The following is a 24204-nucleotide window of genomic DNA, read 5'->3' on the forward strand; positions in this document are numbered from 1 at the left end:
AAACTGTGATAACTAATGTTTCCCAAGTTAGCTACTTAGCAAGTGAAGGAGCCTAGGAGACATCAATTACTTGCACCTTTAGATGGTTCTGTTGATCTCCGTTTATTCTTGCATTCTCGTGAAGTGATAATTCTTTGTTATAGTGATGTATAGTGATATAACATTCTCATGAAGTGATAATTCTCTGTTACTTTTGGCCGTAAAGTGATAAATAGAGCTTTAGTGTAAAAAGTTGAAAAGCCAATTAACTTGTAATATAAAGCTTATGTATAGGAAATATTTAAATTTTAGCTACCTATGTGATTCAAGTGAAAGCCTATATAAACATTTTTTTTAATTCTAAATTTGGAATTTGAGGTCTTAGACTATTTTTCACAAATATCCTTTGCAATGCACATCTGAATACTGATTATTTCCCATATAGGTCTAATAAATTAGACATCCAATTTTTTGGGCTTCATGGAATTTTGTTACAGTGCCGATATTATGACAATTCATGTACCCCAGTCTGTGGAGACTAAAACTGGAGACCAAACAGAGCAAATACCCAGGTTTTTTATAAAAGTACATTTAAGAATTCCAAAGAAACATTTCTTTTGAGTTCATTGAATTTAATCTTGATTGATTTTTAAATTCTTAAAATTTTATTACAAGAGGAAACAATTATCTTCTTTCATATCAAATGAATAAATAATTTCTTAAAAAAATTTGCCTAACAGTTCAATTAAGTGCAGTCTTTTTTTACACTATTATTAAGCCTTCTAAGTATTTAAGCTATATTTAAAAGATTCTTGTTTCTCATCATAAAATCCAAAGATAATTCTGTTTTTGTTATAACATTTCTGAAAGACATTTCTAAAAGCTTAATGGAGACACCCTCAAAAAAATGAACCTCAATGCATATTATTGTCTAATATAAAATTAAATATTTATTTCATTAGTGTTCTTACTAGAGTCATTTCAGATAAATGATTATATAAATGCAAGAAAATTGAAATTGTGTCATAAATAACTAATTCATTATGTCTTTCAGGTAATAAGACTAATAAAAATATCACCTGAGAAACCTATAACATTGGCTGTTGGTGATGGTGCTAATGACGTAAGCATGATACAAGAAGCCCATGTTGGCATAGGTGATTGATTTTTCCTGAAAAGTTTTTCCTGAACTTTTAAAGTTGGTAGTGTTACTTGGTGGTTTTGAATTTTCTTTTTGTAGATTAAAGTGCGGTATCAAATTTGTGAATGAAAACTAAATGCAACATGGTAATAATATAGCACAGTGTGCCCCATCAGAAACTTACTATAATTAAGCCCACTGGTTAGTATATTTTCATTCCATTTTAGTTTCAGATTTTAAAGGAAATAAATACCACATTAGTGAATTTTATCTTTGCCAATTCTTTTCATAATAAAAGTAGCTTTATTTTACATGCCATTTTGTACCTTTTAAAGTACTTCACATGTTATTTTATCCTTTTTAAATTCTAAATTTGTGATTTACATAGTTGCACTTACAGTTCGTGTTTGAAAATCTTACTGTTAACTCCGTTTATTTATGATTCTAAAGATCCTACAGTCCTTTTTAAAGATAATTATAAAGACAGGAAATTGTACCAAACTGCAATAAAATATAAAATTTCAAGTAGTTTTCTCATTTTAATAATCTTTATCCTTATTCTTTTCTATGTTTGCCTAAAACTTTTATTAGATTCAGACTGCTAGTATCATTTCATTATAGTTAATTTATTAATCCTTTCCTTTTTAGCCATATAATCTTATTGTAGAAATACAGAGCAAAATGAAAGGTATGGGCACAGTATTTTTTATGGAAGGATAAAATTTGAGAGTTAAGCTAATTCTTGTTCTGGAATAGTCTCTATAATGTGCTGAATGGGTAGTTATCAGGTCTCATATTTTCTGTGTGCCTCTCAAATCAACTCCTTCCTCTTTCAGATAATTAACTCTTCATTTTGAAAACTTAATTTTCCTTCTAGTTTGCATACCGTTATTTTCCATAAATCTTCGTAGTAATTTGATGATAACTTCCTATACCATACATTTAAAGCCATAAAAAAACTGCAGTATTTATAACAGTTTGATTCTGTAATGGTAACAGGCAGACCAGTGACTAGAATACATTCAAGCATCTGGAAGTTTAGAATATAACAAAGGAGATATTTCATATAAGTAGGAAAACAAATTATTTAGTAAAAAAATAAATGGATAAAACTGATTAGTGATTGGGAAAAAAAGAAAAGTTGAGTCTCTTTCTATTACTTATGACAAAACAAATTCAAGATGGATTAGGATTTAAATAACTTACAAAGACCCTAAAAAGTAATAGAAGAAAATTTAATGAATAATTCTGTTATTTGAGGTGTGGAAGAATCTTTTGAGGATAGCACCAAAGCAAGGAACTATAGTTAACTATAGGGAAAAGATCATGCAGAGGTAAAAGCTCCCAAAACAAATTTTAAAAACAAAGGACAAACTAGTAAAGAATATTTGGAAAATAGGTGACAAAGTTTTAATAATCCTGGTCTGCAGAGTATTAACAAATTAATGAGAATAAGAAAAACATTCCAGTAGAAATAATGCGGAAGCATGTGAGCAATCAATTGTCACAAAAGGAGAAATCTAAAAAGAATACTAAATGTATGAAAAAAAATGTTTAGTTTCTCTAACATTCCAAGGAATGGAAGTTAAAATTTCCTATCAGATTGGCATCCATTATAAACCTTGATAAACCTGGAGTTGGTAAAGGTATAGATTAACAAATGGTCTTATACAATGTTCGTGGGAGCATAAATTGGTATGCCCTGCATTATTATTCAAAACAAAATTTTAAATGTATGCCTATTGACATTGCAATTATGCATGCAGGAATTTCTTGTAGGAAAAAAAATTGAGCGTGTTGATAAAGATACACATTACAAGTATACATTTTAAGCAGTGTCTGTAGTCTGTTAAGCAACAAAAGCAAGTTGTAAAACAATCCTTTTTTTTATTTGGTATAGAGCTTTGCTCTTATTTCCCAGGCTGGAGTGCAATAGCCCGATCTCGGCTCACGGCAACCTCCATCTCCTGGATTCAAGCGATTCTCCGGCCTCAGCCTCCTAAATAGCTGGGATTACAGGTGCCCGCCACCATGCCCAACTAATTTTTGTATTTTTAGTAGGGATGGGGTTTCACCATTTTGGCCAGGCTTGTCTTGAACTCCTGACCTCAGGTGATCCACCTGCCTTGGCCTCCCAAAGGGCTGGGATCCTACAGACTTGAGCCACCCCCGCCAGCCTGAGCCACTGTGCCCAGCCTGAGCCACATTTTATAGATGTTTTGTATGTATGAAATACATACACACACAGACATGAAATAAGCAGAAAGAAAATTTCTAAAAGAATGCAGACTAAAAACAGGGGTTTTCTCTAGGGATTATGAATACAGTTTTTTTTTTTCATTGCTTATACATTTTGGAACACTTTCATCCTTTTGTGACAAAAGTTTTAGTTTTGAAAATAATTTTAAAAGTTGCTTCTAGATTGAAAAATACAAACTTGGCAATGACTCTTCTTCTCTTTTGAAACCTTAAGGAATATTGTAACCATTAAAAAAGTATTCATCTTTGTCAGATAAAATGATGCACTGATTTCAAATGATATTGTACATTTTAAAATTTATTTTAAGTTCACATTTTCCTTTTAAAAGCACACTTTGACTTATTCATGAAAGTGTTAAGCATGCTTATTTTGCTAATCTCAAATGACTCAATTTGAATATTTTTTATATTCATTGAAAATAGTGAAGTATTTTACAGCATTCTGTCCGTCAGAAGTCTCTTACCCAGTACTTGTGCTAATTAGTGTAATATTGATGTTCCTGCTAAATCCTTAACTTTCACTATTACTTTTATATTGTATTTTATCTTTTATATTCTAATTCTTTGGAAATTGGTGTTATGTGTCTGATAAATATCGTAGCTTTATATTAATTACATATTCAAGTAGAACAACCTTTTGGACATCTGTTGTATATTAGGATTTAAAGTTCCTAAGTGCATGTTCACCTAATATAAATAAGATATTTGCAGATTTATCATGAAAATTACACTTACCAGTTATCAGTGAACACATCTTTTGTCCCTTTTATTATAGGAATCATGGGTAAAGAAGGAAGACAGGCTGCAAGAAACAGTGACTATGCAATAGCCAGATTTAAATTCCTCTCCAAATTGCTTTTGTTCATGGTCATTTTATTATATTAGAATAGCTACCCTTGTACAGTATTTTTTTTATAAGGTGAGTTTCATGTATTTAGAACCAATTATTGATACAGTAATATGAAGTTTCAATTTAAGGAATGTTATAACTATATAGTAGTATATATATATAACCACCCCCCCTTTTTCTTTAAATTTTTCTTAAATGGTTTCTTTAAAATGGTTTCCAATAAAATAACAGTATTTTATCATGAATCTATTCTATACTGACAGAAAGCATATCAGTGGTTGCCTGTGGCCCACGGGTTCCGTGCAAATTGGAACACAGTACATTTGATATCTTTAAAGTTATTTTGTCCTGAACCAGCAATAAGTTTTAACACCAATATAATGGTCTCAAGTAGAGGTTTTTAGCCTTTTTTATGCCATGAATGACCCTTTAGTAGTCTAGTGAAATGTGTGAGCTCCTCAGTATAGAGCTTTTATGTGCATAAAGTAAAATACATAGGGTTACAAAGAAACAAATTATGTTGAAATACTGTCCTATCTTTGGGTCCTTTTGTATAAGGTGGGAGTCTGTAGAACCCACATTAAGAGCCCCTGTTACCGATATATTTAATAACACCAGAGTGTACTAGGTTGCATATATTTCTATAATTGATAGCTACAATCCAGTGATAGAACACATGTAGATTGCATATTGCTATAAGATGATGATGGCAGTTTTTTTCTAACTTATTTTTCTAGCTTTTACTTGTAATATGAGTATATTGAGATGGGAAGAAGTTTTGGTAGTTTGATTTATTGTGTGTTTTAAACATTTTTGTGTTGTAAAGATATCATAGCCCTAAAGTTTAAGTAAATCTTACTTATTGTACTATTATGAAAAGTATTGAGTAATAGTTTGAAGGTTGTAAATTCAAAATTATAGTATTGCTTGGCAATGAGAGGAGTCAAGGGTTTTTTCATTCTGATATCTGCACTGTTGCTTAGAATGGTTTTAGACATTTTTTGATAAAATGGGAATCCTGCATTCGTGTTATATATAGACAAGTCCTTATCCTTTACTTTTACCGTACCAACTGAGATTGTTTTTGGATACTTTAAAGCCATTGTTTTTATTTTTTATTTTGTCTTGTAGACCTAAATATTTTAATTATTTTCCATTTAATCTTGTTTTTCAGAATGTGTGCTTTATCACACCCCAGTTTTTGTATCAGTTCTACTGTTTGTTTTCTCAGCAAGTAAGTAAATAGAAACTTGTGTTTTGTGTTTTGTCCTTTTAGAGTAAGGTATTTATGTTCAGACTTTGATAGATGTTTGAAGAGACTTTTTTCATTTTTCTTAGTCCTGCAGGGAACCAGACAAAACTGTTTAGTATATTTAACCAGCATAATATTCATAATATTTATTTATTCTGGTTTTCAGTTTGAGGTAAGTGTTAATACCAAAATATAATTCTGGATGCTTTTAAAAATAGATAATAACCCTTAACAGCTTATGAGAGAATTTTGATAACTTATTTGTGATATTCCTGTAAAATCGAAACCAAGCCAGGCCAGAAAACTTGCGAGGTTCACCTCATTTTTGTTTTTGGTTCGAAATGTCTTAGATTTGGAAGGAGCAATAGTGATTTAGTCCAGGGATGACATACAGGTTTTACCTCAGAAGCTCCCTTTAAATAATTGATGGGGCACCTAGAGTATATTGAAAAGGTTTCTAAAGCTGCAGGCTCAGAGGGAAAATGTAATTTGTTAGCAGTAGTTGTAATGGGCACAGGGTAGGTCTTTGTTTGCATGCATGTCCCATATTTACCAGTCCTGATCTACTTTGTTTTAATTTCTAGAAAAGAAAAATGAAATCCACAGAAATTAAGTAACTTGCCTTGCTAACTTGTTGACTGAACCATGACTTTGACCTACTGCTTCTGACTAATGTGGCAGGCACCCTTTTCACATACCATACTATACATCTCAAATTGATCAAGACATTAGTTCTAATTTATTGAAAAAAACAAGAGCTTTATTATCTTAGGTTTTCATGAGTTTTCCTTTCTTAATTGCTGTTTTATTCTGTTTACAACCTGTAACTCTAAATTCCAAATATTTGTTTGGGCATTGATTACCAGTAAAAGTTTGTTTACCTGAATGAACTAAAGAATGTGGTAAGACAATATGACAAGGAAAACTGACCTATTTTGATTAGGTTTTCTGGAGAGTTTATAGTGTAATTTGGGAGGCAGTGTTAATAACAATAAAAACAATATGTAAAGCATAAGCAAAGTGCTAAGTGATTAGTACCAACAGTGGTACCTGTGACTGTTTAGAGGAGCAGGATATTAAGGACTTAAGCCATCGTGCAGAGTTTCATGGAAGAAGATAGTCTTGTTCAGTGCCTTAAAGGAAGGGCAGGATGTAGAAAGGGAGACAAAGCCATGAAAGGTAAACTATATGTGTTGCATGTGGAACAAGTAGTAAGATGCCTGGAATACATGGAGAAGAATTATATAAAATTACTTCACAGTGATCAAATTGTGGCGAATCTTGAAATGTTGATCTAACTCACTGTAATTCCAGAAGCACCTGACATAGCAAAATATTCCAGTTCTGACAAAGAGTATCAACCTGGGAACATTATATATTTATGTCAATATTAAAAACAAATTAGAATTATTTAATTGGAGTTACTAAAATGGATTTTAGTATAAATTTTTAAAACTTTAATTTTGTTTTTAATATGCATAGTTGTGATATATACATAATAGTAATGCGTAATTCAGAATCTCAACATTCCTACCAATTTCTCTTTCTAGACGTTGTATGATGGCGTGTACCTGACTTTATACAATATTTGTTTTACTTCCCTACCTATTCTGATATATAGTCTTTTGGAACAGCATGTAGACCCTCATGTGTTACAAAATAAGCCCACTCTCTATCGGTAAGTATTTTCTGGTATTAAATGGCCTTCTCAGTTTTTTTAAGTAAAAAATAAGCAGATTTATTTATGTCTTGGTGATTAATGCTTTCCTAAGGAAAGTTCTTCAGTTGTCGTATGATTTACAGTTGTTGAATATCAGAGAAAAAAGGTTCTTTCAAAGACAAAATTTGAATTAATTTTTCCAGTGTTTTTTAAGAATGAGCACTTTCATCCTGGGAATGCACCGGGCAGTTGTGTAATTTGCACTTACTGTCGCAACCAGTAATATTCTATTTCATGTGCACAAAAGAAGTTATTCATAATTGATAATCTCTAGAATTCCTAAAAGTTAGTGTTTTTTCTACTCTTAGCAAAATTTATGTAATAATTAGTGCAAAATCCAGAGGTGAGGACATTAATTCCCACCCCAGATTCTCTGCTTTATTCCTGCTTCCCCAGAACCAAGTAATCACAGAGATGTGACTGGGACCTGTTCCTCAGTACCAGCTATGGTATTCGCCATAAGCTATTACAGAGGTAGCTATTGAAGTACCACTTATAGAGGCATCTCATTATCTAGATTTGGATTAATTGACTTTGATTCCTCAGGTTATCTAGGACAGGGCTTGACCTAAGATTGGCATAGATTGTTCTTCCCATAATAGCTATTATTAGAAGGGAAGTTAGGAGCATCAGTGCTGAACCTAACTCAGATAACCTCTCTAAAAAGAGACCATTATGGCAGAGTGACTGAATGTTAACAGAAGAATATAATAACAGATAAATCAACTTTTCAAAATTAAAGTGAAGTATTATGCCTATATCATAATTCTTTTTTTCTTTTTTGAGACAGGATCTTGCTTTGTCATCCAGGCTGGAGTGCAGTAGCAAGATCGTAGCTCACTGCAGCCTCAGTCTCCCAGGCTCAAGCAATCCTCCCGTCTTAACCTCTGGAGTAACTGGGATTACAGGCACACATCACCATGCCTGGCTAATTTTTTAAAATTTTTATTTATTTATTTTAGTAGAGACAAGGTTTTGCTGTGTTGCCCAGGCTGGTCTCAAACTCCTAGTCTCAGGTGACCCTCCTGCCTTGGCCTCCCGAAGTGTTGGGATTACAGGCATGAGCCACCATGCCCAGCCTATCATACTTCTTTTTTTTTTTTTCCTTTTGAGACGGAGTCTCGCTCTGTCGCTAGGCTGAGTGCAGTGGCGTGATCTGGGCTCACTGCAACCTCTGCCTCCCGAGTTGAAGCGAGTCTCCTGCCTCAGCCTCCCAAGTAGCTGAGACTACAGGTGCGTGCCACCACTCCCAACTAATTTTTGTATTTTTTGTAGAGATGGGATTTCACCATGTTGGCCAGGATGGTCTTGATCTCTTAAACCTCGTGGTCTGCCTGCCTTGACCTCCCAAAGTCCTGGGATTACAGGCGTGAGCCATTGTGCCAAGTCTTCATATCTCTTTATCAAATGAAGAGATGTATTTGAATATATTATGTGAACTAGAAGCTATTAAACAGATGTATGATATTATAAGTAGTGGTTTGTAAATTTGTATTTACTTACTCTTTGTGCTAATATTTTCAAACAATTTTAAATTTAAAATACCTTGTTTTTTAATTATCAAATTATAATAATTGTTTAGTAGGCAAATAATAAATGATCCCTAATGTGTTTCTTTTCTCTTCTTCTTTTAACAGAGACATTAGTAAAACCGCCTCTTAAGTATTAAAACATTTCTTTATTGGACCATCCTGGGTTTCAGTCATGCCTTTATTTTCTTTTTCGGCTCCTATTTGCTAATAGGGAAAGATACATCTCTGCTTGGAAATGGCCAGGTAAAGTATATAGTTTTTTTAAAGAATGTTTGTTAATATTTCATGGGTTTTTTATAACTTTTGTCATAAAGTAAAATTTAAATTATAGAACTTCAAGTATTAAAATGCAAATATAAAAATACTTAAATTTTGGGGGTTAAATAATAAAGTTTCATACAAATGAAAATTGACAGGCAATACAGTGTAATCTCAAAATGAAACTCAAGTTACTAGACAATTTTACTATTCAAAAATTAGCTCACACAGGGGATATGTTATTGCCCCTGCATGCTGTTCACCTTAGTATTGTGTTTTATTGATAGCTGCCATTTATTTGGTACTTACTTTTGTGCTAAGTACTTTATATGCTCCATCTCCATTAGCCCTCCCAATAATCTTATTAGGGAGGTGGTATTACTCCCATTTTTCAGATGAGAAATGAGGACTTAGTGTTTGCTTTTAATTGCATTGTTGTTTGCCTAGGAAATGCTACCATACTTTTCATTGCACACTCACAATTCTCAATAGATGTCATAACTTAGTATTTAATTTGGCCACTTTTCTGAAGTATGCAATTAGGGAAGAGTGCATTTTCGACAGTACACTGTTACACTGTGTTCTCATTGGAGTGCTCATGTTGAGAGACTCTTGGGAGAGCTAGACCTCTCTTCCAAGGCTTAGCTAAATGGATTAGGAAGAAAAGAAATGACAGCAGTTGTAGGGACTCTGGTGGACTGGAAATGATTGTCACTTTTAGTTTCCCTTTTCCATTCCCACCACTTAAGTGTTGCAAAATATGTTTGGAGATACAGACATACAGAATTTGAAATTGGAACACTATAAAGTTTTACCTGCTCAACAGATCTTTATTGAAGACCAGCTATTCCCAAGTACTATACTAGGCTCTGGTAAGTAACTTGGTCATGGAGCTTAGAATCTTGAAAAGGATACAGAAAATGAGCAAGTAAACTAATAACAAAATACACCGGTGTAGTAAAGGAAATGGGTTTCAAATGTAGAGGCCTTAACTGTGCAAAATCCCTTTATATTGTAGAATAGGGACATAAATATAATTGCCAGTTCACTTTTGAGGACATATTTAGACTGATGGGGATGAAAATATGAATCTTGTAGCATAAAGCTTACAGCACTTCCCAAATAATAACTACTTTTTGTTGAGTTTTTTTCTCTATGCCTGGTACATTATGTGCATTTGCTCTAACTCTGTATGAGAAAAATATCATTGTTAATTTTACATGTTAGAAAATTAACCTCAGAGAGGTTAAGAAACTTGCCTAAGTTCACACAGTAAGCAAATTACAGTAATAGAATTCAGACTCAGATCTATGTGACTTTAAAACCTACATGCTTAGTCATGATTCTCAATTCTTTTGAGAAACAACTGTTAACCTGGTGCCCTTCTGCACAGTCTTACCATCAGTGCAATTGCCATCAAATATATAGACATATGAATGAGTATGCACACTTCCACCTTAAATAGTGGGGTGAAAACCAGAGAAAATTAAGACGGGAGGAGAGTTAAGAAGAAGGAAATTTGGATCTTCATCATTGGATGAAAAGGACATTAAAGATATCTTGTATTGCTAGTCACTACTTTTTTTAATTTTTAAAAGTAATAGGTGCCCATTGTGATAAGTTTGAAGTTTGTAGGAAAAAGTATAAAGAAAATAAATCACCTGGTGGCCCTCTACCCAGATATTATTGCTTTTATTATTTTTACATATTTGTTTCAATTCTTCCTTTATGCTATTTTCATTAACCTCATAATTTGTATCCCTTCTTAACATTGTAGCCTAAGTGATTTCGTATGTTATTAAAAATGCTTCAAGAACATTTTTCATGATTACATAATACTGTATTACATTGTCATAATTTAAGTATTCCCTTAATTTGAGAATTTGTTTCTAATTTTAGTAACTTTTAAAATAAAATCTTGAACATTCTTTATGCAAAAGATAAAACCTTAGTGAAGGATAAATTGTTATTGGCCATGAGTATGAAAGCTTTTTTCTCTTTACTGTCTATTGAAATTAATCTGCCACTCCCTACCCCCAATACTAGGTATAGTAATAAAGAAGCACACATTAGAGTCAGAATTGGATTCATATCCTGGCATCTGTAGCTATCGTTTGAGTGATTTGGGATGAGTTAACCTCTCTCAGACTCAGTTTTCTCACCTGTAAAAAGGCACATAATCCTCACCTTATAGATTTGCTGTGAGGATTAAATGACATATTATTTGTAGAGCATTAAGCATAGTGGCTAGCATATAGAAGTATTCACTACATCTTAGCAGTGTTCGTTGTTATTTTTACTATCAAATCATTATATTGAAAGATCCTGTCCTACTCAATACCACCTGGTCTAATTCTCCCAGAAACTCTCTCTTAACTGTGAAAATCACCTTGCTGTCTCTCAGAATGCACCATGCTACTCTCTAATTCTAAGACATTGCTTATGTGCCCTCTCTAAAATGCTCATGCTTCCTTTTCCCAAAGACTCTCTCACCACCACCTGTTCTTCACAGTTGAGCCCACAGACCCCTTTCCTTTTGGTCCAGCTCCCTCTTATGTGTCCCTGTGCTAAAAATCCTTTTAGACATCTATCTAGACCGCGTCTCATTGCTCAGCACTGAGTATGTTGGATGCTTCCTGTTTTCTAAATATTGTTATAGCATGAGGTATCAGTAAACAATTGAGGGCCTAGAGCAGACAAAGTTACTAGAGGGAAGTGCTGAGAGGAGTGACTAGAGGCAAAGATGAAGTCATTGCAAACAAGTGATCCTGGGAGAAGAGCAGGAGGAAGAGTTGCAATAGTTTGGGTTTAAGGGCAGAATGATTCAGAGAAACTTAAGACTTTATCCCATTTTTTTTTTTGTATTAGGTTATAGCAATTTTATATTAATTAATTTTCAACAAATACTTTTGAAGTATTCACTAGTTCTTAATTTCAGTTTAGCTTAGGAAAGAACTAGTCATTCTTCATGTATTTATCTCACATCTTTTTAACAGGCCCTTCTTTCCCTTAGTAAAGTATAAGTCTTGATCAATTTTCTCTAAGAAGGCTCTTTACCTTCAGAGCACTATAAAAAAGATACTCCTTTACTATCACTCCTTAATGAGTTGTCAGAGAACAAAATATGTTAATAAGAAGGCTGAACTAGTGACTAATTTTTAGCTTTGTTTTTCTTCCTAAATAGTAGAAGAGTTAAAATCTCACGGCTGGGCGTGGCAGCTCATGCCTGTAATCTCAGTACTTTGGGAGGCCAAGGCGGGCAGATCACCTGAGGTCGGGAGTTCAAGACCAGCCTGACCAACATGGAGAAACCCCGTCTCTCCTAAAAATACAAAATTAGCCAGAAGTGGTGACACATGCCTGTAATCCCAGCTACTAGGGAGGCTGAGGCAGAAGAATCACTTGAACCTGGGAGGCGGAGGTTGCTGTGAGCCGAGATCAGGCCACTGCACTCCATCCTGGGCAAAAAGAGCAAAACTCCGTCTCAAAAGAAAAAAAAAAATTCTCACATAAAATTTGCCTAGCCCTTATCTAAGCTTAAAGTAGTCACAGTATTTAAATATAAGTATTAGTTAAAAAGTGGGACTTGTCTTAACAATACAGTAGTATCATCTTACCATGGACATTTGTCAAGAAGTCATAGATTAGTAATTCATTGAATATATTGAGTAATCTTTTCATTTTATTTTTTAAAGTTAAAAATAAGCTTAAGACTTTTCTTGTTTGTTTAGTTTTTTATTTATTTATTTATTTATTTACATGATTAAGTTCTTTAGTGGTGACTTCTGAGATTTTGGTGCACCCATCACCCAAGCAGTGTACATTGTACCCAGTGTGTAGTATTTTATTCCTTACCCCCTCCCACCCTTTTCCCCGAGCCCCGAAAGTTCATTGTCTCATTCATATGCCTGTGCGTCCCCATAGCTTAGCTTCCACTTACGAGTGAGAACACAAGATGTTTGGTTTTCTATTCCTGAGTTACTTCACTTAGAATAATGGTCTCCAGTTCCATCCAGATTCCTGCGAATGCCGTGATTTCATTCCTTTTATGGCTGAGTAGTATTCCATGGTATATACGTATACCATATTTTCTTTATCCACTCCTTAACCAATGGCCAGTTGGGCTGGTTCCCTATTTTTGCAGTTGCAAATTGTGCTGCTATAAACATGGGTATGCAAGTATCTTTTTTGTATAATGACTTCTTTTCCTCTGGGTAGATAGAGGGCGTGGGATTGCTGGATGAAATGGTAGTTCTACTTTCAGTTCTTTAAGGAATCTCCACACTTTTTTCCATAGTGGTTATACTAATTTATATTCCCACCAACAGTGTAAAAGTGTTCCCTTTTCACCATGTCCACACCAACATCTATTATTTTTCTATTTTTTTATTATGACCATTCTTGCAGGAGTAAGGTGGTATCACATTGTGGTTTTGATTTGGATTTCCCAGATAGTGATGTTGAGCATTTTCTCATGTTCCTTGGTCATTTGTATATCTTCTTTTGAGAATTGTCCATTCATGTCCTTAGGCCCCTTTTTGATGAGATTGTCTTTTTCTTGCTGATCCTTTTGAGTTGCCTGTAGATTCTGGATATTAGTCCTTTGTCAGAAGTATAGATTGCGAAGATTTTCTCCCACTCTGTGCTTGTCTGTTTACTCTGCTGATTATTTCTTTAGCAGTGCAGAAGCTTTTTAGGTTAATTAAGTCCCATCTATTTTTCTTTGTTTTTGTGAGTCTAAGACTTTAAATTCTGTCTGTAATCTGGGTCAACTTTTTTGTAATTGTTTTTAAACAGGGCTTCATAGAATACCATAGGTTTATGTCTGATAGTGGTAGATTTTACTGTCCTGCTACCTTAAGTTTTAAGTAAATTTACCGTTAAAGAAATGTACAATCGTCATTTCTTACAATTTTGAAAAGGTAAAATTATGTTATAAAATACTTACAAGAGATTTTGATGTAACTTTAAAATTTTAAGTCCCTCCAAAATATACCATTTAGAAAACTTAAATCATTTTATAACAGCTTTATTAAGGTATAATTGACATATAATAAACTACACATATTTAAAATGTACAATTTGATAGTTCTTTTTACCATCTTCACCATTTTTAAATGTACAGTTCAGTAGTGTTAAGAATATTCACAGTGTTGTGCAGCAGCTCTCCAGAACTGTTTCATCTTGCAAAACTTAAACTCTAATAACTTCTCAATTTTTTTTCTCCCCCGACCAACCCCTGGCAGCCACCATTCTATTTATCTGTTTCTATGAACTTTGACTACCTATGAAATCATTTTTTAAAAAACCTAAGTAATTGTTACAGCTGTTTTAGAACTCTTAGGTTTTACCAGAAAACCTCACATGCTATTAAAAAAAATAAAGCTAAATAATTTGGAGGTCAATACCAATGAAACATGTTTATTAAATATACTGTAAATGAGAGGGGTAACTAAGGACTGTTTCTTTTTTTTTTTTTTTTTTTTAAAAATTTTTTTTTTTTTTTGAAGAATGTATCTTTTCTTTTGTTGACCCCTACAGAATAAGTCATCTTAGTATATAACTTACTTACTCTAACAATGTTGCTGTTGTACAAAATATTTTTGGAAGTAGCTTAAGTTGTCTTTCTGTGATCTTAGTAAGGAAACTTCCTCAGGAAAGAAGCTATTTAGAATTATAAAAAAGATACTAATTAAGATATTATAGATAAGAAAGTGATGGGGAAAGGTGAGAGAAACAATTCAGGTTAAGAGAGTTCACCACCAGTTAGAAGAGACTTCTACAGAATGCAATGGAAAAAGCCTCATGGCTGCCTTAAGAGTATATTAAATGAGTAAGAATATTACAATTAAGAAACAAGAAGGAGGGAATTGTCATATGGTGAGAGCGGAAAACTAGGTTGATATAGGAAAGAAAATACCAGAATAGTTCAGAGGTAGCTGAGTTCCCATCGTAGTATTTCATGTCATTGTTTCCCTGGCTTCAGGAGAAAAAGACAGTAAAGACAAAAAGAATTTTAACTTAGGGACCCAAACACTAAATCTATTCCATTTCTTCTCAACTACGAATTGTTCTTTAAAATGAAATCCTGCCCAAATGAGAGGTTTCTTTTGTTTTGTCTCTTTTACTAAAGTGTACAGGAGTTCAAAGGAAAGCATCTGTTATTAATGATTTTTCTTCTCTTTATGGAAGTGTACCCAGTTTGAGAAATTTAAAGAATTAAAATTCAAAAAATATAGGATTGGGAGAAAAAGTAGAAAGCTATCAAAGTATGTAAATTCCACTTTGGGCTGGGCACAGTAGCTCATGCCTGTAATCCCAGCACTTTGGGAAGCTGAGGTAGAAGGATCACTTGATCCCAGCCTAGGCAACATAGCAAGATCCCATCTCTGATTTTTTTAAAAATCCAATTTGACTTCTCCAGTAGAGATTTTGATTGTCAGACCATCAGCACCATTCCAAAAAAAAATCATATACTATATCACATTAAAAATTAAATGGAAAACAAAGGATTAAGGAAGAGAATGTAATTCTTCACCCCTTCATTATCTTCTAGACCATTAAGCATTTAAACCAGATTAGCTGGGGTAAATAATTAGCAATACAAGGTAGACTGAGGAGATGAAACTTCAGGTTGTAATTTTGAAAGAAAAATAAACCTTTGTGTAGTATTTACTACTATTTTCTCTTGAATCTTTAATGATTTCTCTCCTTATTTCCTATCCTTAATTTTTTTTTATACTATACATTATCATCAACTGTTGAAACCTGATCAAATGGTAAGAGCTCTGTTAAGACAAGAAATACATACTATTTTGTATCTGTATTCCACAGAGAATGCTGTATCCTTTATTTCAATTCAAATGATTTACTGTGGTTACCAGTCAGGTCACTCAAGAATGCATATAACTTAATTCCTAGAGGTAGATACAGATTTTTTAATAAAAGGTTATATGGTAAAAAAGATCTTTGTCTAGTTCTTTATAGAATTCCCCTATATATTCATATATATTCATCTATTCATGAGACAAAAATTTAAGCACTAACAGTATTCCAGGCACTTTATTAAGTATTAGATATAGCTGTACCTTAGAAGAGAACAGAAAACGTTATCTTGCTTCTTACGGTGTCATCCAAATGTCCCTACAGAGGCAAAATCACCCACACTTGAGACCCACCACTCTAAATGGAGCAGTGGCCTAGGACATAGTTCCAGGCCATCAGATCTTCATCAGTGCACTGGGTACACTCATTCTTCTCATCTAAGAAGTGATCTAGAAACCAAGCAGAGTGGGAAAGAAAGTATTTTGAGCATCTGTCTCTTCTGAACAGGGACAGATCCAGGTTTAGTAGAATCTAAACATTTTCACAGGCCCTCTTTAGGAAAAAAATTTTAAAAAACATACAACTATGAACTTAAGTATATATGCAGATGACTGAGTGACAAATATGTCTCATTTATCCCAAACCAAATGTAAGCTCATCTTTTTTTTTTTTTTTTTTTTTTTTTTTGCACTGTTTTTTTTTCTTTTTTTCCCAAACCAAAATTAAGGCCATTTTTTTTTTTTTTTTTTTTTTTTTTTGAGATGGAGTTTTGCTCTATTGCCCAGGCTGGAGTGCAATGGCACTATCTCAGCTCACCGCAACTTGTGCCTCCCAGGTTCAAGTGATTCTCCTGCCTCAGCCTCCCCAGTAGCTGGGATTGCAGGCATGGGCCACCATGCCTTGCTAATTTTGTATTTTTAGTAGAGACAGGGTTTCTCCATGTTGGTAAGGCTGGTCACAAACTCGTAACCTCAGGTGATCCTCCCTCCTCCGCCTCCAAGTGCTGGGATTTCAGGTGTGAGCCACCGCGTCCAGCCTCTAAGCTCATCTTTAGCCAAATCTACAAAATGCCCTTTGCCACTCACATTATCACCTACCAGCTCAAGGGCAAATCAGAATGGAAAGAGACAGCAGTCGTAACCAGTTGATTACAGTTGAAATACATTACTTTGTATAATTTTACCCACAAAAAGCTATGGGAATGCTTTTGTATAGGTTCTTCTAGGGCCTTGAATGGGGCCTATGCAAGAGGAAGCCCTAAATTCTCCTCTAAGGAAAATACCATGTAACATGCCCCAGTCTAGGACCAGTAAAACCAGATACTGAAGGATAGACATGTCCTTACCACTTCCAGTCCCAGGTTCCCTGGTTGCATCAAAGTATCTCTCCCAGCTGGGCACAGTGGCTGATACCTATAGTCCTAGCATGTTGGGAGGCCGAAGCAGGTGGATCTCTTGAGCCCAGGAGTCCAAGATCAGCCTGGGCAACATAGTGAAAGCCTGTCTCTATAAAAAATACAAAAAAAAACTAGCTAAATGTGATAGTGTGCACCTCTAGTCCCAGCCACTTGGGAGGCTGAGGTAGGAGAATTGCTTGAGCCCAGGAGGTGGAGGTTGCAGTGAGCCAAGATCATGTCACTGCACTCCAGCCTGGGTGACAGATCAAGACTCTGACTCAAAAAAAAAAAAAAAGTATCTGTGTCCATACCCGTGAAAGAGGAGAATGACACTCCTCCTCAGAGAGCTAAGTTGAGACCCACTGATCATCAGTATTTCTGGGTCATTTCTAGAGATGATAAAAGCAGACAGATAAACACAGGTTCAATATGACTTTTGATTCTCGTCTTGGCAAATACATTCCTCAAATGCTCTCAAAGGAATATTAATTGATGTTTCATTGTTGATAATCATAATTATTATTTTCCGATTGCCTTTTGTATACCAGGTACTGCGTTCTTTTTGTATACCCCAATTGAAAACTTACAGAAAACTGAGATTTATCCTTATTTTACAAATGAAGAAAGTGAGATATAGAGAGGTTAAGTAATTTGTTAAGTAAATGATAATTGTTAGAAATCTGTAATAAAACACATCCTTTTAATAATTTTTTTGCACCAGTGTTAAGATAATGATTGTTAGGTTTTGAAGGGAAGGTGAGAGTTAAAGAAAGACACAGAAAGAGGGCAGCTCAAGAGCAAATGCAAGCTTTTTGTCCAGCATAAAACCTACAGAAGTGGGGGACCAGCCTAATGCCAGAGCCCATCAGCTGCTTACAGACTGGGGGTACTTACAGGTATAGGCGGGAGGGGTCTGGGCAGTATGGCCCACTGTCTGGCAGGATATTGACAAGATGTTCCCATGATGAGGCGGTTCTGGCCCTTTTTCTGGTGGGATGTCTTCGTGGTGTTCCTTTATCCAGCAAGATATGATAAGGATCTTTCTTCTTTTTTTTTTTTAAGTTGGAGTCGCTCTCATTGCCCAGGCTGGAGTGCAACGGCAAAATCTCAGCTCACTGCAACCTCCACCTCCCGGGTTCAAGCGATTCTCCTGCCTCATCCTCCAGGGTAGTGGGATTACAGGCGCCTGCCACTGTGCCCAGCTAATTTTTTGTATTTTTAGTAGAGATGGGGTTTCACTGTGTCGGCCAGGCTGGTCTCAAACTCTTGACCTCAGGCGATCCACCCGCCTCAGCCTCCCAAAGTGCTGGGATTACAGACGTGAGCCACCGCACCTGGCGTGATAGCGATCTTTCTATGGTGGTCACGTGGTGGTAGGCAGGCTGTTTCTCAGGTACCGAACCCCTGTGAAATGTTGACTTTGACCAAGGTCTGCAAAATAGCAGGGAGCTTACAAAACGGTGCAGTTTGGACTAACAACGATTACTTTGTAAACTAAATTATTAAACTTGTGGTTGTATTCTTATTTGTAGAGATAAAATCCTGAAACTCTTTTGGGGTTCTGTGTGTTTAATACCTTAATAAGTTTTGGCTTAAAGCCCGGGGGAATATTTTCTGACTGGCAATAATAGAATTTTTACATGGAATCCTTTGAGGAGTAATTCCATGATCCATTATCCTTCCTTTCAGATACAGGTTTTAAGTGTAAATTTCTTTCCTCTTGCTGTACTGTACTGTATCCAAAAATACTGTGGCAGGTGCTCTGCTGTGACATCTGGTTGGAAAGGTTTGTGAAAATACTTGTGATTGAAAAGGATTTTGTTACCATTTTTACTGTGCAACAGCAATAAAGCAGAGCCTAATGACTACATTATTCTAACTAAAAATAGTCTGGGCCACACCATTCTAAACCCGTCTTTGGGTTTCCAGTCTGATAATGATATCTAAAAGATCATTGTGTGTAATAATAACACATGTAAATAATGCTTTATGCTGTTTCTTCTCATACTCTTAACTTTATAGTCACCAGTTTCAAATGTACGTGACTTAAAATTTCAAGGGATTTTAGTAGAGAATTAGACGACTTTTACCTGACATTTTATTTAACGTTATGTTAACACATAATGTAATAGTGTATTCTTTCTGTTTAGATGTTTGGAAACTGGACATTTGGCACTTTGGTCTTCACTGTCATGGTTATTACAGTCACAGTAAAGGTATGGTACTGAAATTAGAAATGTGGACACATTTTGCAACTGTTTACATAATTAGTTAATTTTCTTCATTTCTTTAGCCATAGATAATTTTCCTTTTTCCATTTTCAAAAACGATTAATTTCACTGATTACTATTTTAATAATTCACTTAAATTTTGTCAAAAGTTATTTTAAAGTTTATTTTAGGAAGCCTCAGCTGATTTTATGATCACATTTTAAAATCACTAAAATTTTGCTTCCTGTGTATAGTGCCAGACAATGTAATTTGTTTTAGGCCATGGAGTTGAAAATAGAGTAATCACGTGAAATTTGAATGCTGCTTCCTCAAAGAAGAAAAATATTATAAACTTGAAATTATTTCATTTTATACTAGGACCTTTTCATTCATATTTATCTCTGAGGGATTTTGAGGGATTATATCTATCTTCTGAGGGACTTTTAGATATTTATGTTTATTCTTGAGTTTTATCTGAAAGGTTAAGGTAAAGCTTTATTTGTTTATATTTCTAAGGATATAAAAACTTTTTTTTTAGATGGCTCTGGAAACCCATTTTTGGACTTGGATCAACCATCTCGTTACCTGGGGATCTATTATATTTTATTTTGTGTTTTCCTTGTTTTATGGAGGGATTCTCTGGTGAGTGAATATGTTGTATTTTAAATGGATTGCTTCGACATAATAAACCTTTATTGTGATAGGTTACATTATGAACATATCTGCTCATAACAGATTTGAGACTCCTGGTAAGTTCTTTCAGTTGATCTTACTGATATGGAGAGGAAAAAACTAACATTTATTGAATATCTACAATTTTTCTAGATTTTCTATGTAAGATATTATATTGATTCATCACAATCATTATCCCTGTTTTTTTCTGTGTAGAAACTGAGCCTCAGGGTCACAAAGACAAAAAAGTAGCAAAGCCACGATTTAAACCCCAGTTGTCTTATTTCACAATTAATTTTCTTTACACTAGTTATATTATGTATTAATGTATTATGTATTAATATATACAATAAAGTAAGTCACACAGAGCCATTAAATATTAATCATTAACTTTTCTCACAAAAGTAAGTAGTATGCATCATCTTCATTGATAGAATCAGATACTCAACTGGCTACTCTGAGAGATTAAAAATTAATGTTTCTCCTAAGATTCTTTGGTAAGTGATGGATAACTGAAGGCTCTCTTTTGGAGAATTTATATTACATTTGCCTGCTATGTCTTTGATTCATCTATCAGACAAAAAAACTTCTGAAAGTAGGCCAAAAAAATTTGGATTAGCTAAATATTAGCTTCTATTTAGGATCATAAAAGGATATTATGAATGTTTCTATATTTCACCATATTCTTTTGAGGTAGTATATGCAAAACCCAAAAGAATATCTTTATAACACCTACTACTATGTAAAACTAGTATTCGTGAGTACATTAATTTTAAAATACGTTTTGAAGAAGAGCTTCTGAATAAAGCTTTCATTCTAAGATTTGGATAATCAGTCTTCTCAAATATTTTGTTACACACTTTTTCTTGCTTTGCTTGGTCCCTTAAGTCTGTATTAGTACATTATTCTTCTGATACGCTACCACTAAGATAGGGTTATCTGGTCAACTGCTTGCCATTTTCCTAATAAAAACTATAGTTGTTTTATTTTTAACAATTAAAGCTTATCTTGTTTTGTTAGTTGTTCAGTTAATTAAATTATACCAATTTCAGTTTTGAACATTTTCTTGGAGTACTTGTTATGTTCAACTGTAGTGTCTTTATATGATGTCCTGATTTAAGTCTTTCAGTTTCCACTTTTATTAAGCCCATTGTCTTTCTTTGCAGGCCATTTTTGGGCTCCCAGAATATGTACTTTGTGTTTATTCAGCTCCTGTCAAGTGGTTCTGCTTGGTTTGCCATAATCCTCATGGTTGTTACATGTCTATTTCTTGATATCGTAAAGAAGGTATTTGACCGACACCTCTACCCTACAAGTACTGAAAAGGCACAGGTAACCACTTTTTATAATAAATTCATTATCTTTTTAGTTAGGGATCTTTAATGATGAATAGCTGTCATAATTTGCTTATGTCAGAAAATAGGAAATTAGCCATTCCTGTTTCAAGTATTTTGTAACATAAACATTGTTCAATGTGATATTTTTAAAGTTATTTCTTACTATTTCTATTAATTTTATGACTACTGATAAATTATTTTTTAATTACATTGTGTTAATAAAACTTGATGTTTTTAGATATGAAACTATCAAGTTATATCCAGATAATAGTAAATATTTTTATTTATTTTATTATTTATTACTATGTAATATCACAACATTCTATCATATATATATAATGAAGATCTATAGCCATGTCTTTAGACACATAATAATTTGAGGAATTTTTCTTTTTTTTTTTCCGAAACGGAGTCTTGCTCTCACCCAGCCTGGAGTGTAGTGGCACGATCTTGGATCACTGCAACCTCCGCCTTCTGGGTTCAAGCACTTCTCCTGCCTCAGCCTCATGAGTAGCTGGGATTACAGGCACTTGCCTCTACACACGGCTATTTTTTGTATTTTTAGTAGAGACGGGGTTTCACCATTTTGGCTAGACTGGTCTCGATCTCCTGACCTCGTGATCCTCCTGCCTCGGCCTCCCAAAGCGCTGGGATTACAGGCGTGAGCTACTGCACCTGGCTGAGTAATATTTTTTCTGATCATATTATTTTCATCAAAAAAGTATGAAATGAGGTCTTTAACCTCAATAATTTGTACAGAATAGAATTTTTAAAAACATATTATCTCATTAAACATGTATTAATAAATATTAAACTACAGCAAATATTAGCAGTATGTTACGTAGTGCTTAAGAATCTTGGGGGCCTGATAGATCTCAGTTCAAATCCCAGGTCTTCCATTTGGTATCTCTGTGACTTTAAATCTCAGTTTCTTCATTGGTAAAATTATGATAGAAATATCTTTTTTATTACGTTTCTAGTGAAGATTAAATGAAAAAATTTCCAAATACATATTAGATGCTCAAAAATTGTAGCTATTTAGTTGAATGTGCCTCTTTTATATATTTGAGTAGTACCTGAGCTAGAAATCTCTCAATTTGTCCTTTTAACTATATTGTAGTATTGGATAAATACTCTCAAAAATATATTCTAGCCAACTTTTATGCCCTGAGTTTATTAATCATTTAGTTCTTCCCAGGTTGAGATTTTTTAAACACGCTTGTAACATGCCAGATGAATTTTGGAAATTTAGTTGTATATTCATCCTACAAATAGAAAAACTACTTCCTAAACATTTAGTGATGTAAGTTAGGCTTCCTGACCAGTGCATTAGTTTTAATTTCAGTTGGTCATGTCCACAACATTTCTTTAGCATTTGTTTGCTTCAATAACCAAATCCTAGCCAGTATACACATTCACACCATTGAGACAGCATAGGCTTGTGAAGCCTGACAAACTTGAATTCAGATACTGTTTCAACAGTTCATATGTATGTCCTTGATCAAGCACTTCATAAGCCTCAGTTTCCTTCTCTATAAAATCAGATAAATAATTACTACTTTACACGGTTGTTAGAGATAATGAGTATGAAGTGCCTCACACTGAGCCTGTATATAGTTGATCCTCAGTAAAACAGTTATCATTATAAGTAAAATGAAGATGAGAATGTTACTCTGTTATACTGATCTCCAAATGGGGCTAAAAAATTTGCATAATCTGATTCCTCTATCTGTCCATGCATATATATTTATATCAGTGTGGACAGACTTTTCTACTCTGCAACATATTACTTAAACATATATCAGAAGGTTTGCCTAGCTTACTATTCCTAATCCTCTGGAAAAAAAATTTACAATAATAGAGTACTATTTTTAAGGCTTTGTTCATTATACTTACTCTAGATCTTTATGGAGAATAATTTGTCTCCCTGTTTTGACCTAAATATAGTTATATTTCACCAAAATATATGGATGGCATTGTTTTAAAGACTTAATTCTTGAGGCTGGGTGCAGTGGCTCACACCTGTAATTCCAGCACTTTGGGAGGCCTAGGCAGGTGGATGGCTTGAGCTCAGGAATTTGAGACCAGCCTGGCCAACATGGCGAAAGCCTAGGTCTCTACTAAAAATTAAAACAATAGGCCGGGCACGTTGGCTCATGCTTGTAATCCCAGCACTTTGGGAGGCCAAGGCAGGTGGATCACGAGGTCAGGAGATGGAGACCATCCTGGCCAACATGGTGAAACACAGTCTCTACTAAAAATACATAAAAATTAGCCGGATGTGGCGGCAGGTGCCTGTAGTCCCAGCTACTTGGGAGGAGAATCGTTTGAACCTGGGAGGTGGAGGTTGCAGTGAGCTGAGATGGCGCCACTGCACTCCAGCCTGGGCAACAGAGTGAGACTCCGTCTCAAAAAATAATAATAAATAAAAATTTAAAAACATAAATTAGCCAGGCATGGTAGCACACTCCTGTAGTCCCAGCTACTCAGGAGGCTAAGGCACAAGAATCGCTTGAATCTGGGAGGCAGAGGTTGCAGTGAGCCAAGATTGCGCCACTGCACTCCACCTTAGGCGACAAAGTGAGACTCCGTCTCACAAAAAAAATATACTTAATTCTTTATAAGAGTAAATACAGGTTCAGTATCCTTTATCCAAAATGCTTGTTTCAGATTTCAGATTGTTTAAAGAGTACTTGCATTATACTTATTGATTCAGCATCCTTAATACAAAATCTGAAATGCTTCAATTAGCATTTTCTTTGAGCATCATGTC

General features: G+C 34.4%; 1 protein-coding gene across 1 annotated transcript in view; it reads left to right on the forward strand.

The window, feature by feature from the left end:
• Positions 1-24204, forward strand: part of ATP11B (ATPase phospholipid transporting 11B (putative)) — a 130099-nt gene that overhangs the window by 87604 nt on the left and 18291 nt on the right. Inside the window, 10 exon segments of the mRNA XM_017860609.1 lie at positions 1034-1136; positions 4155-4233; positions 4235-4298; positions 5404-5463; positions 7032-7159; positions 8839-8852; positions 8855-8976; positions 19363-19428; positions 19961-20064; positions 21261-21426. Of these exon segments, the coding sequence (XP_017716098.1) occupies positions 1034-1136; positions 4155-4233; positions 4235-4298; positions 5404-5463; positions 7032-7159; positions 8839-8852; positions 8855-8976; positions 19363-19428; positions 19961-20064; positions 21261-21426 (906 nt within the window).

Source organism: Rhinopithecus bieti, unplaced genomic scaffold (assembly GCF_001698545.2).
Source record: "Rhinopithecus bieti isolate Rb0 unplaced genomic scaffold, ASM169854v2 scaffold_55189, whole genome shotgun sequence".
Taxonomy (NCBI): domain Eukaryota; kingdom Metazoa; phylum Chordata; class Mammalia; order Primates; family Cercopithecidae; genus Rhinopithecus; species Rhinopithecus bieti.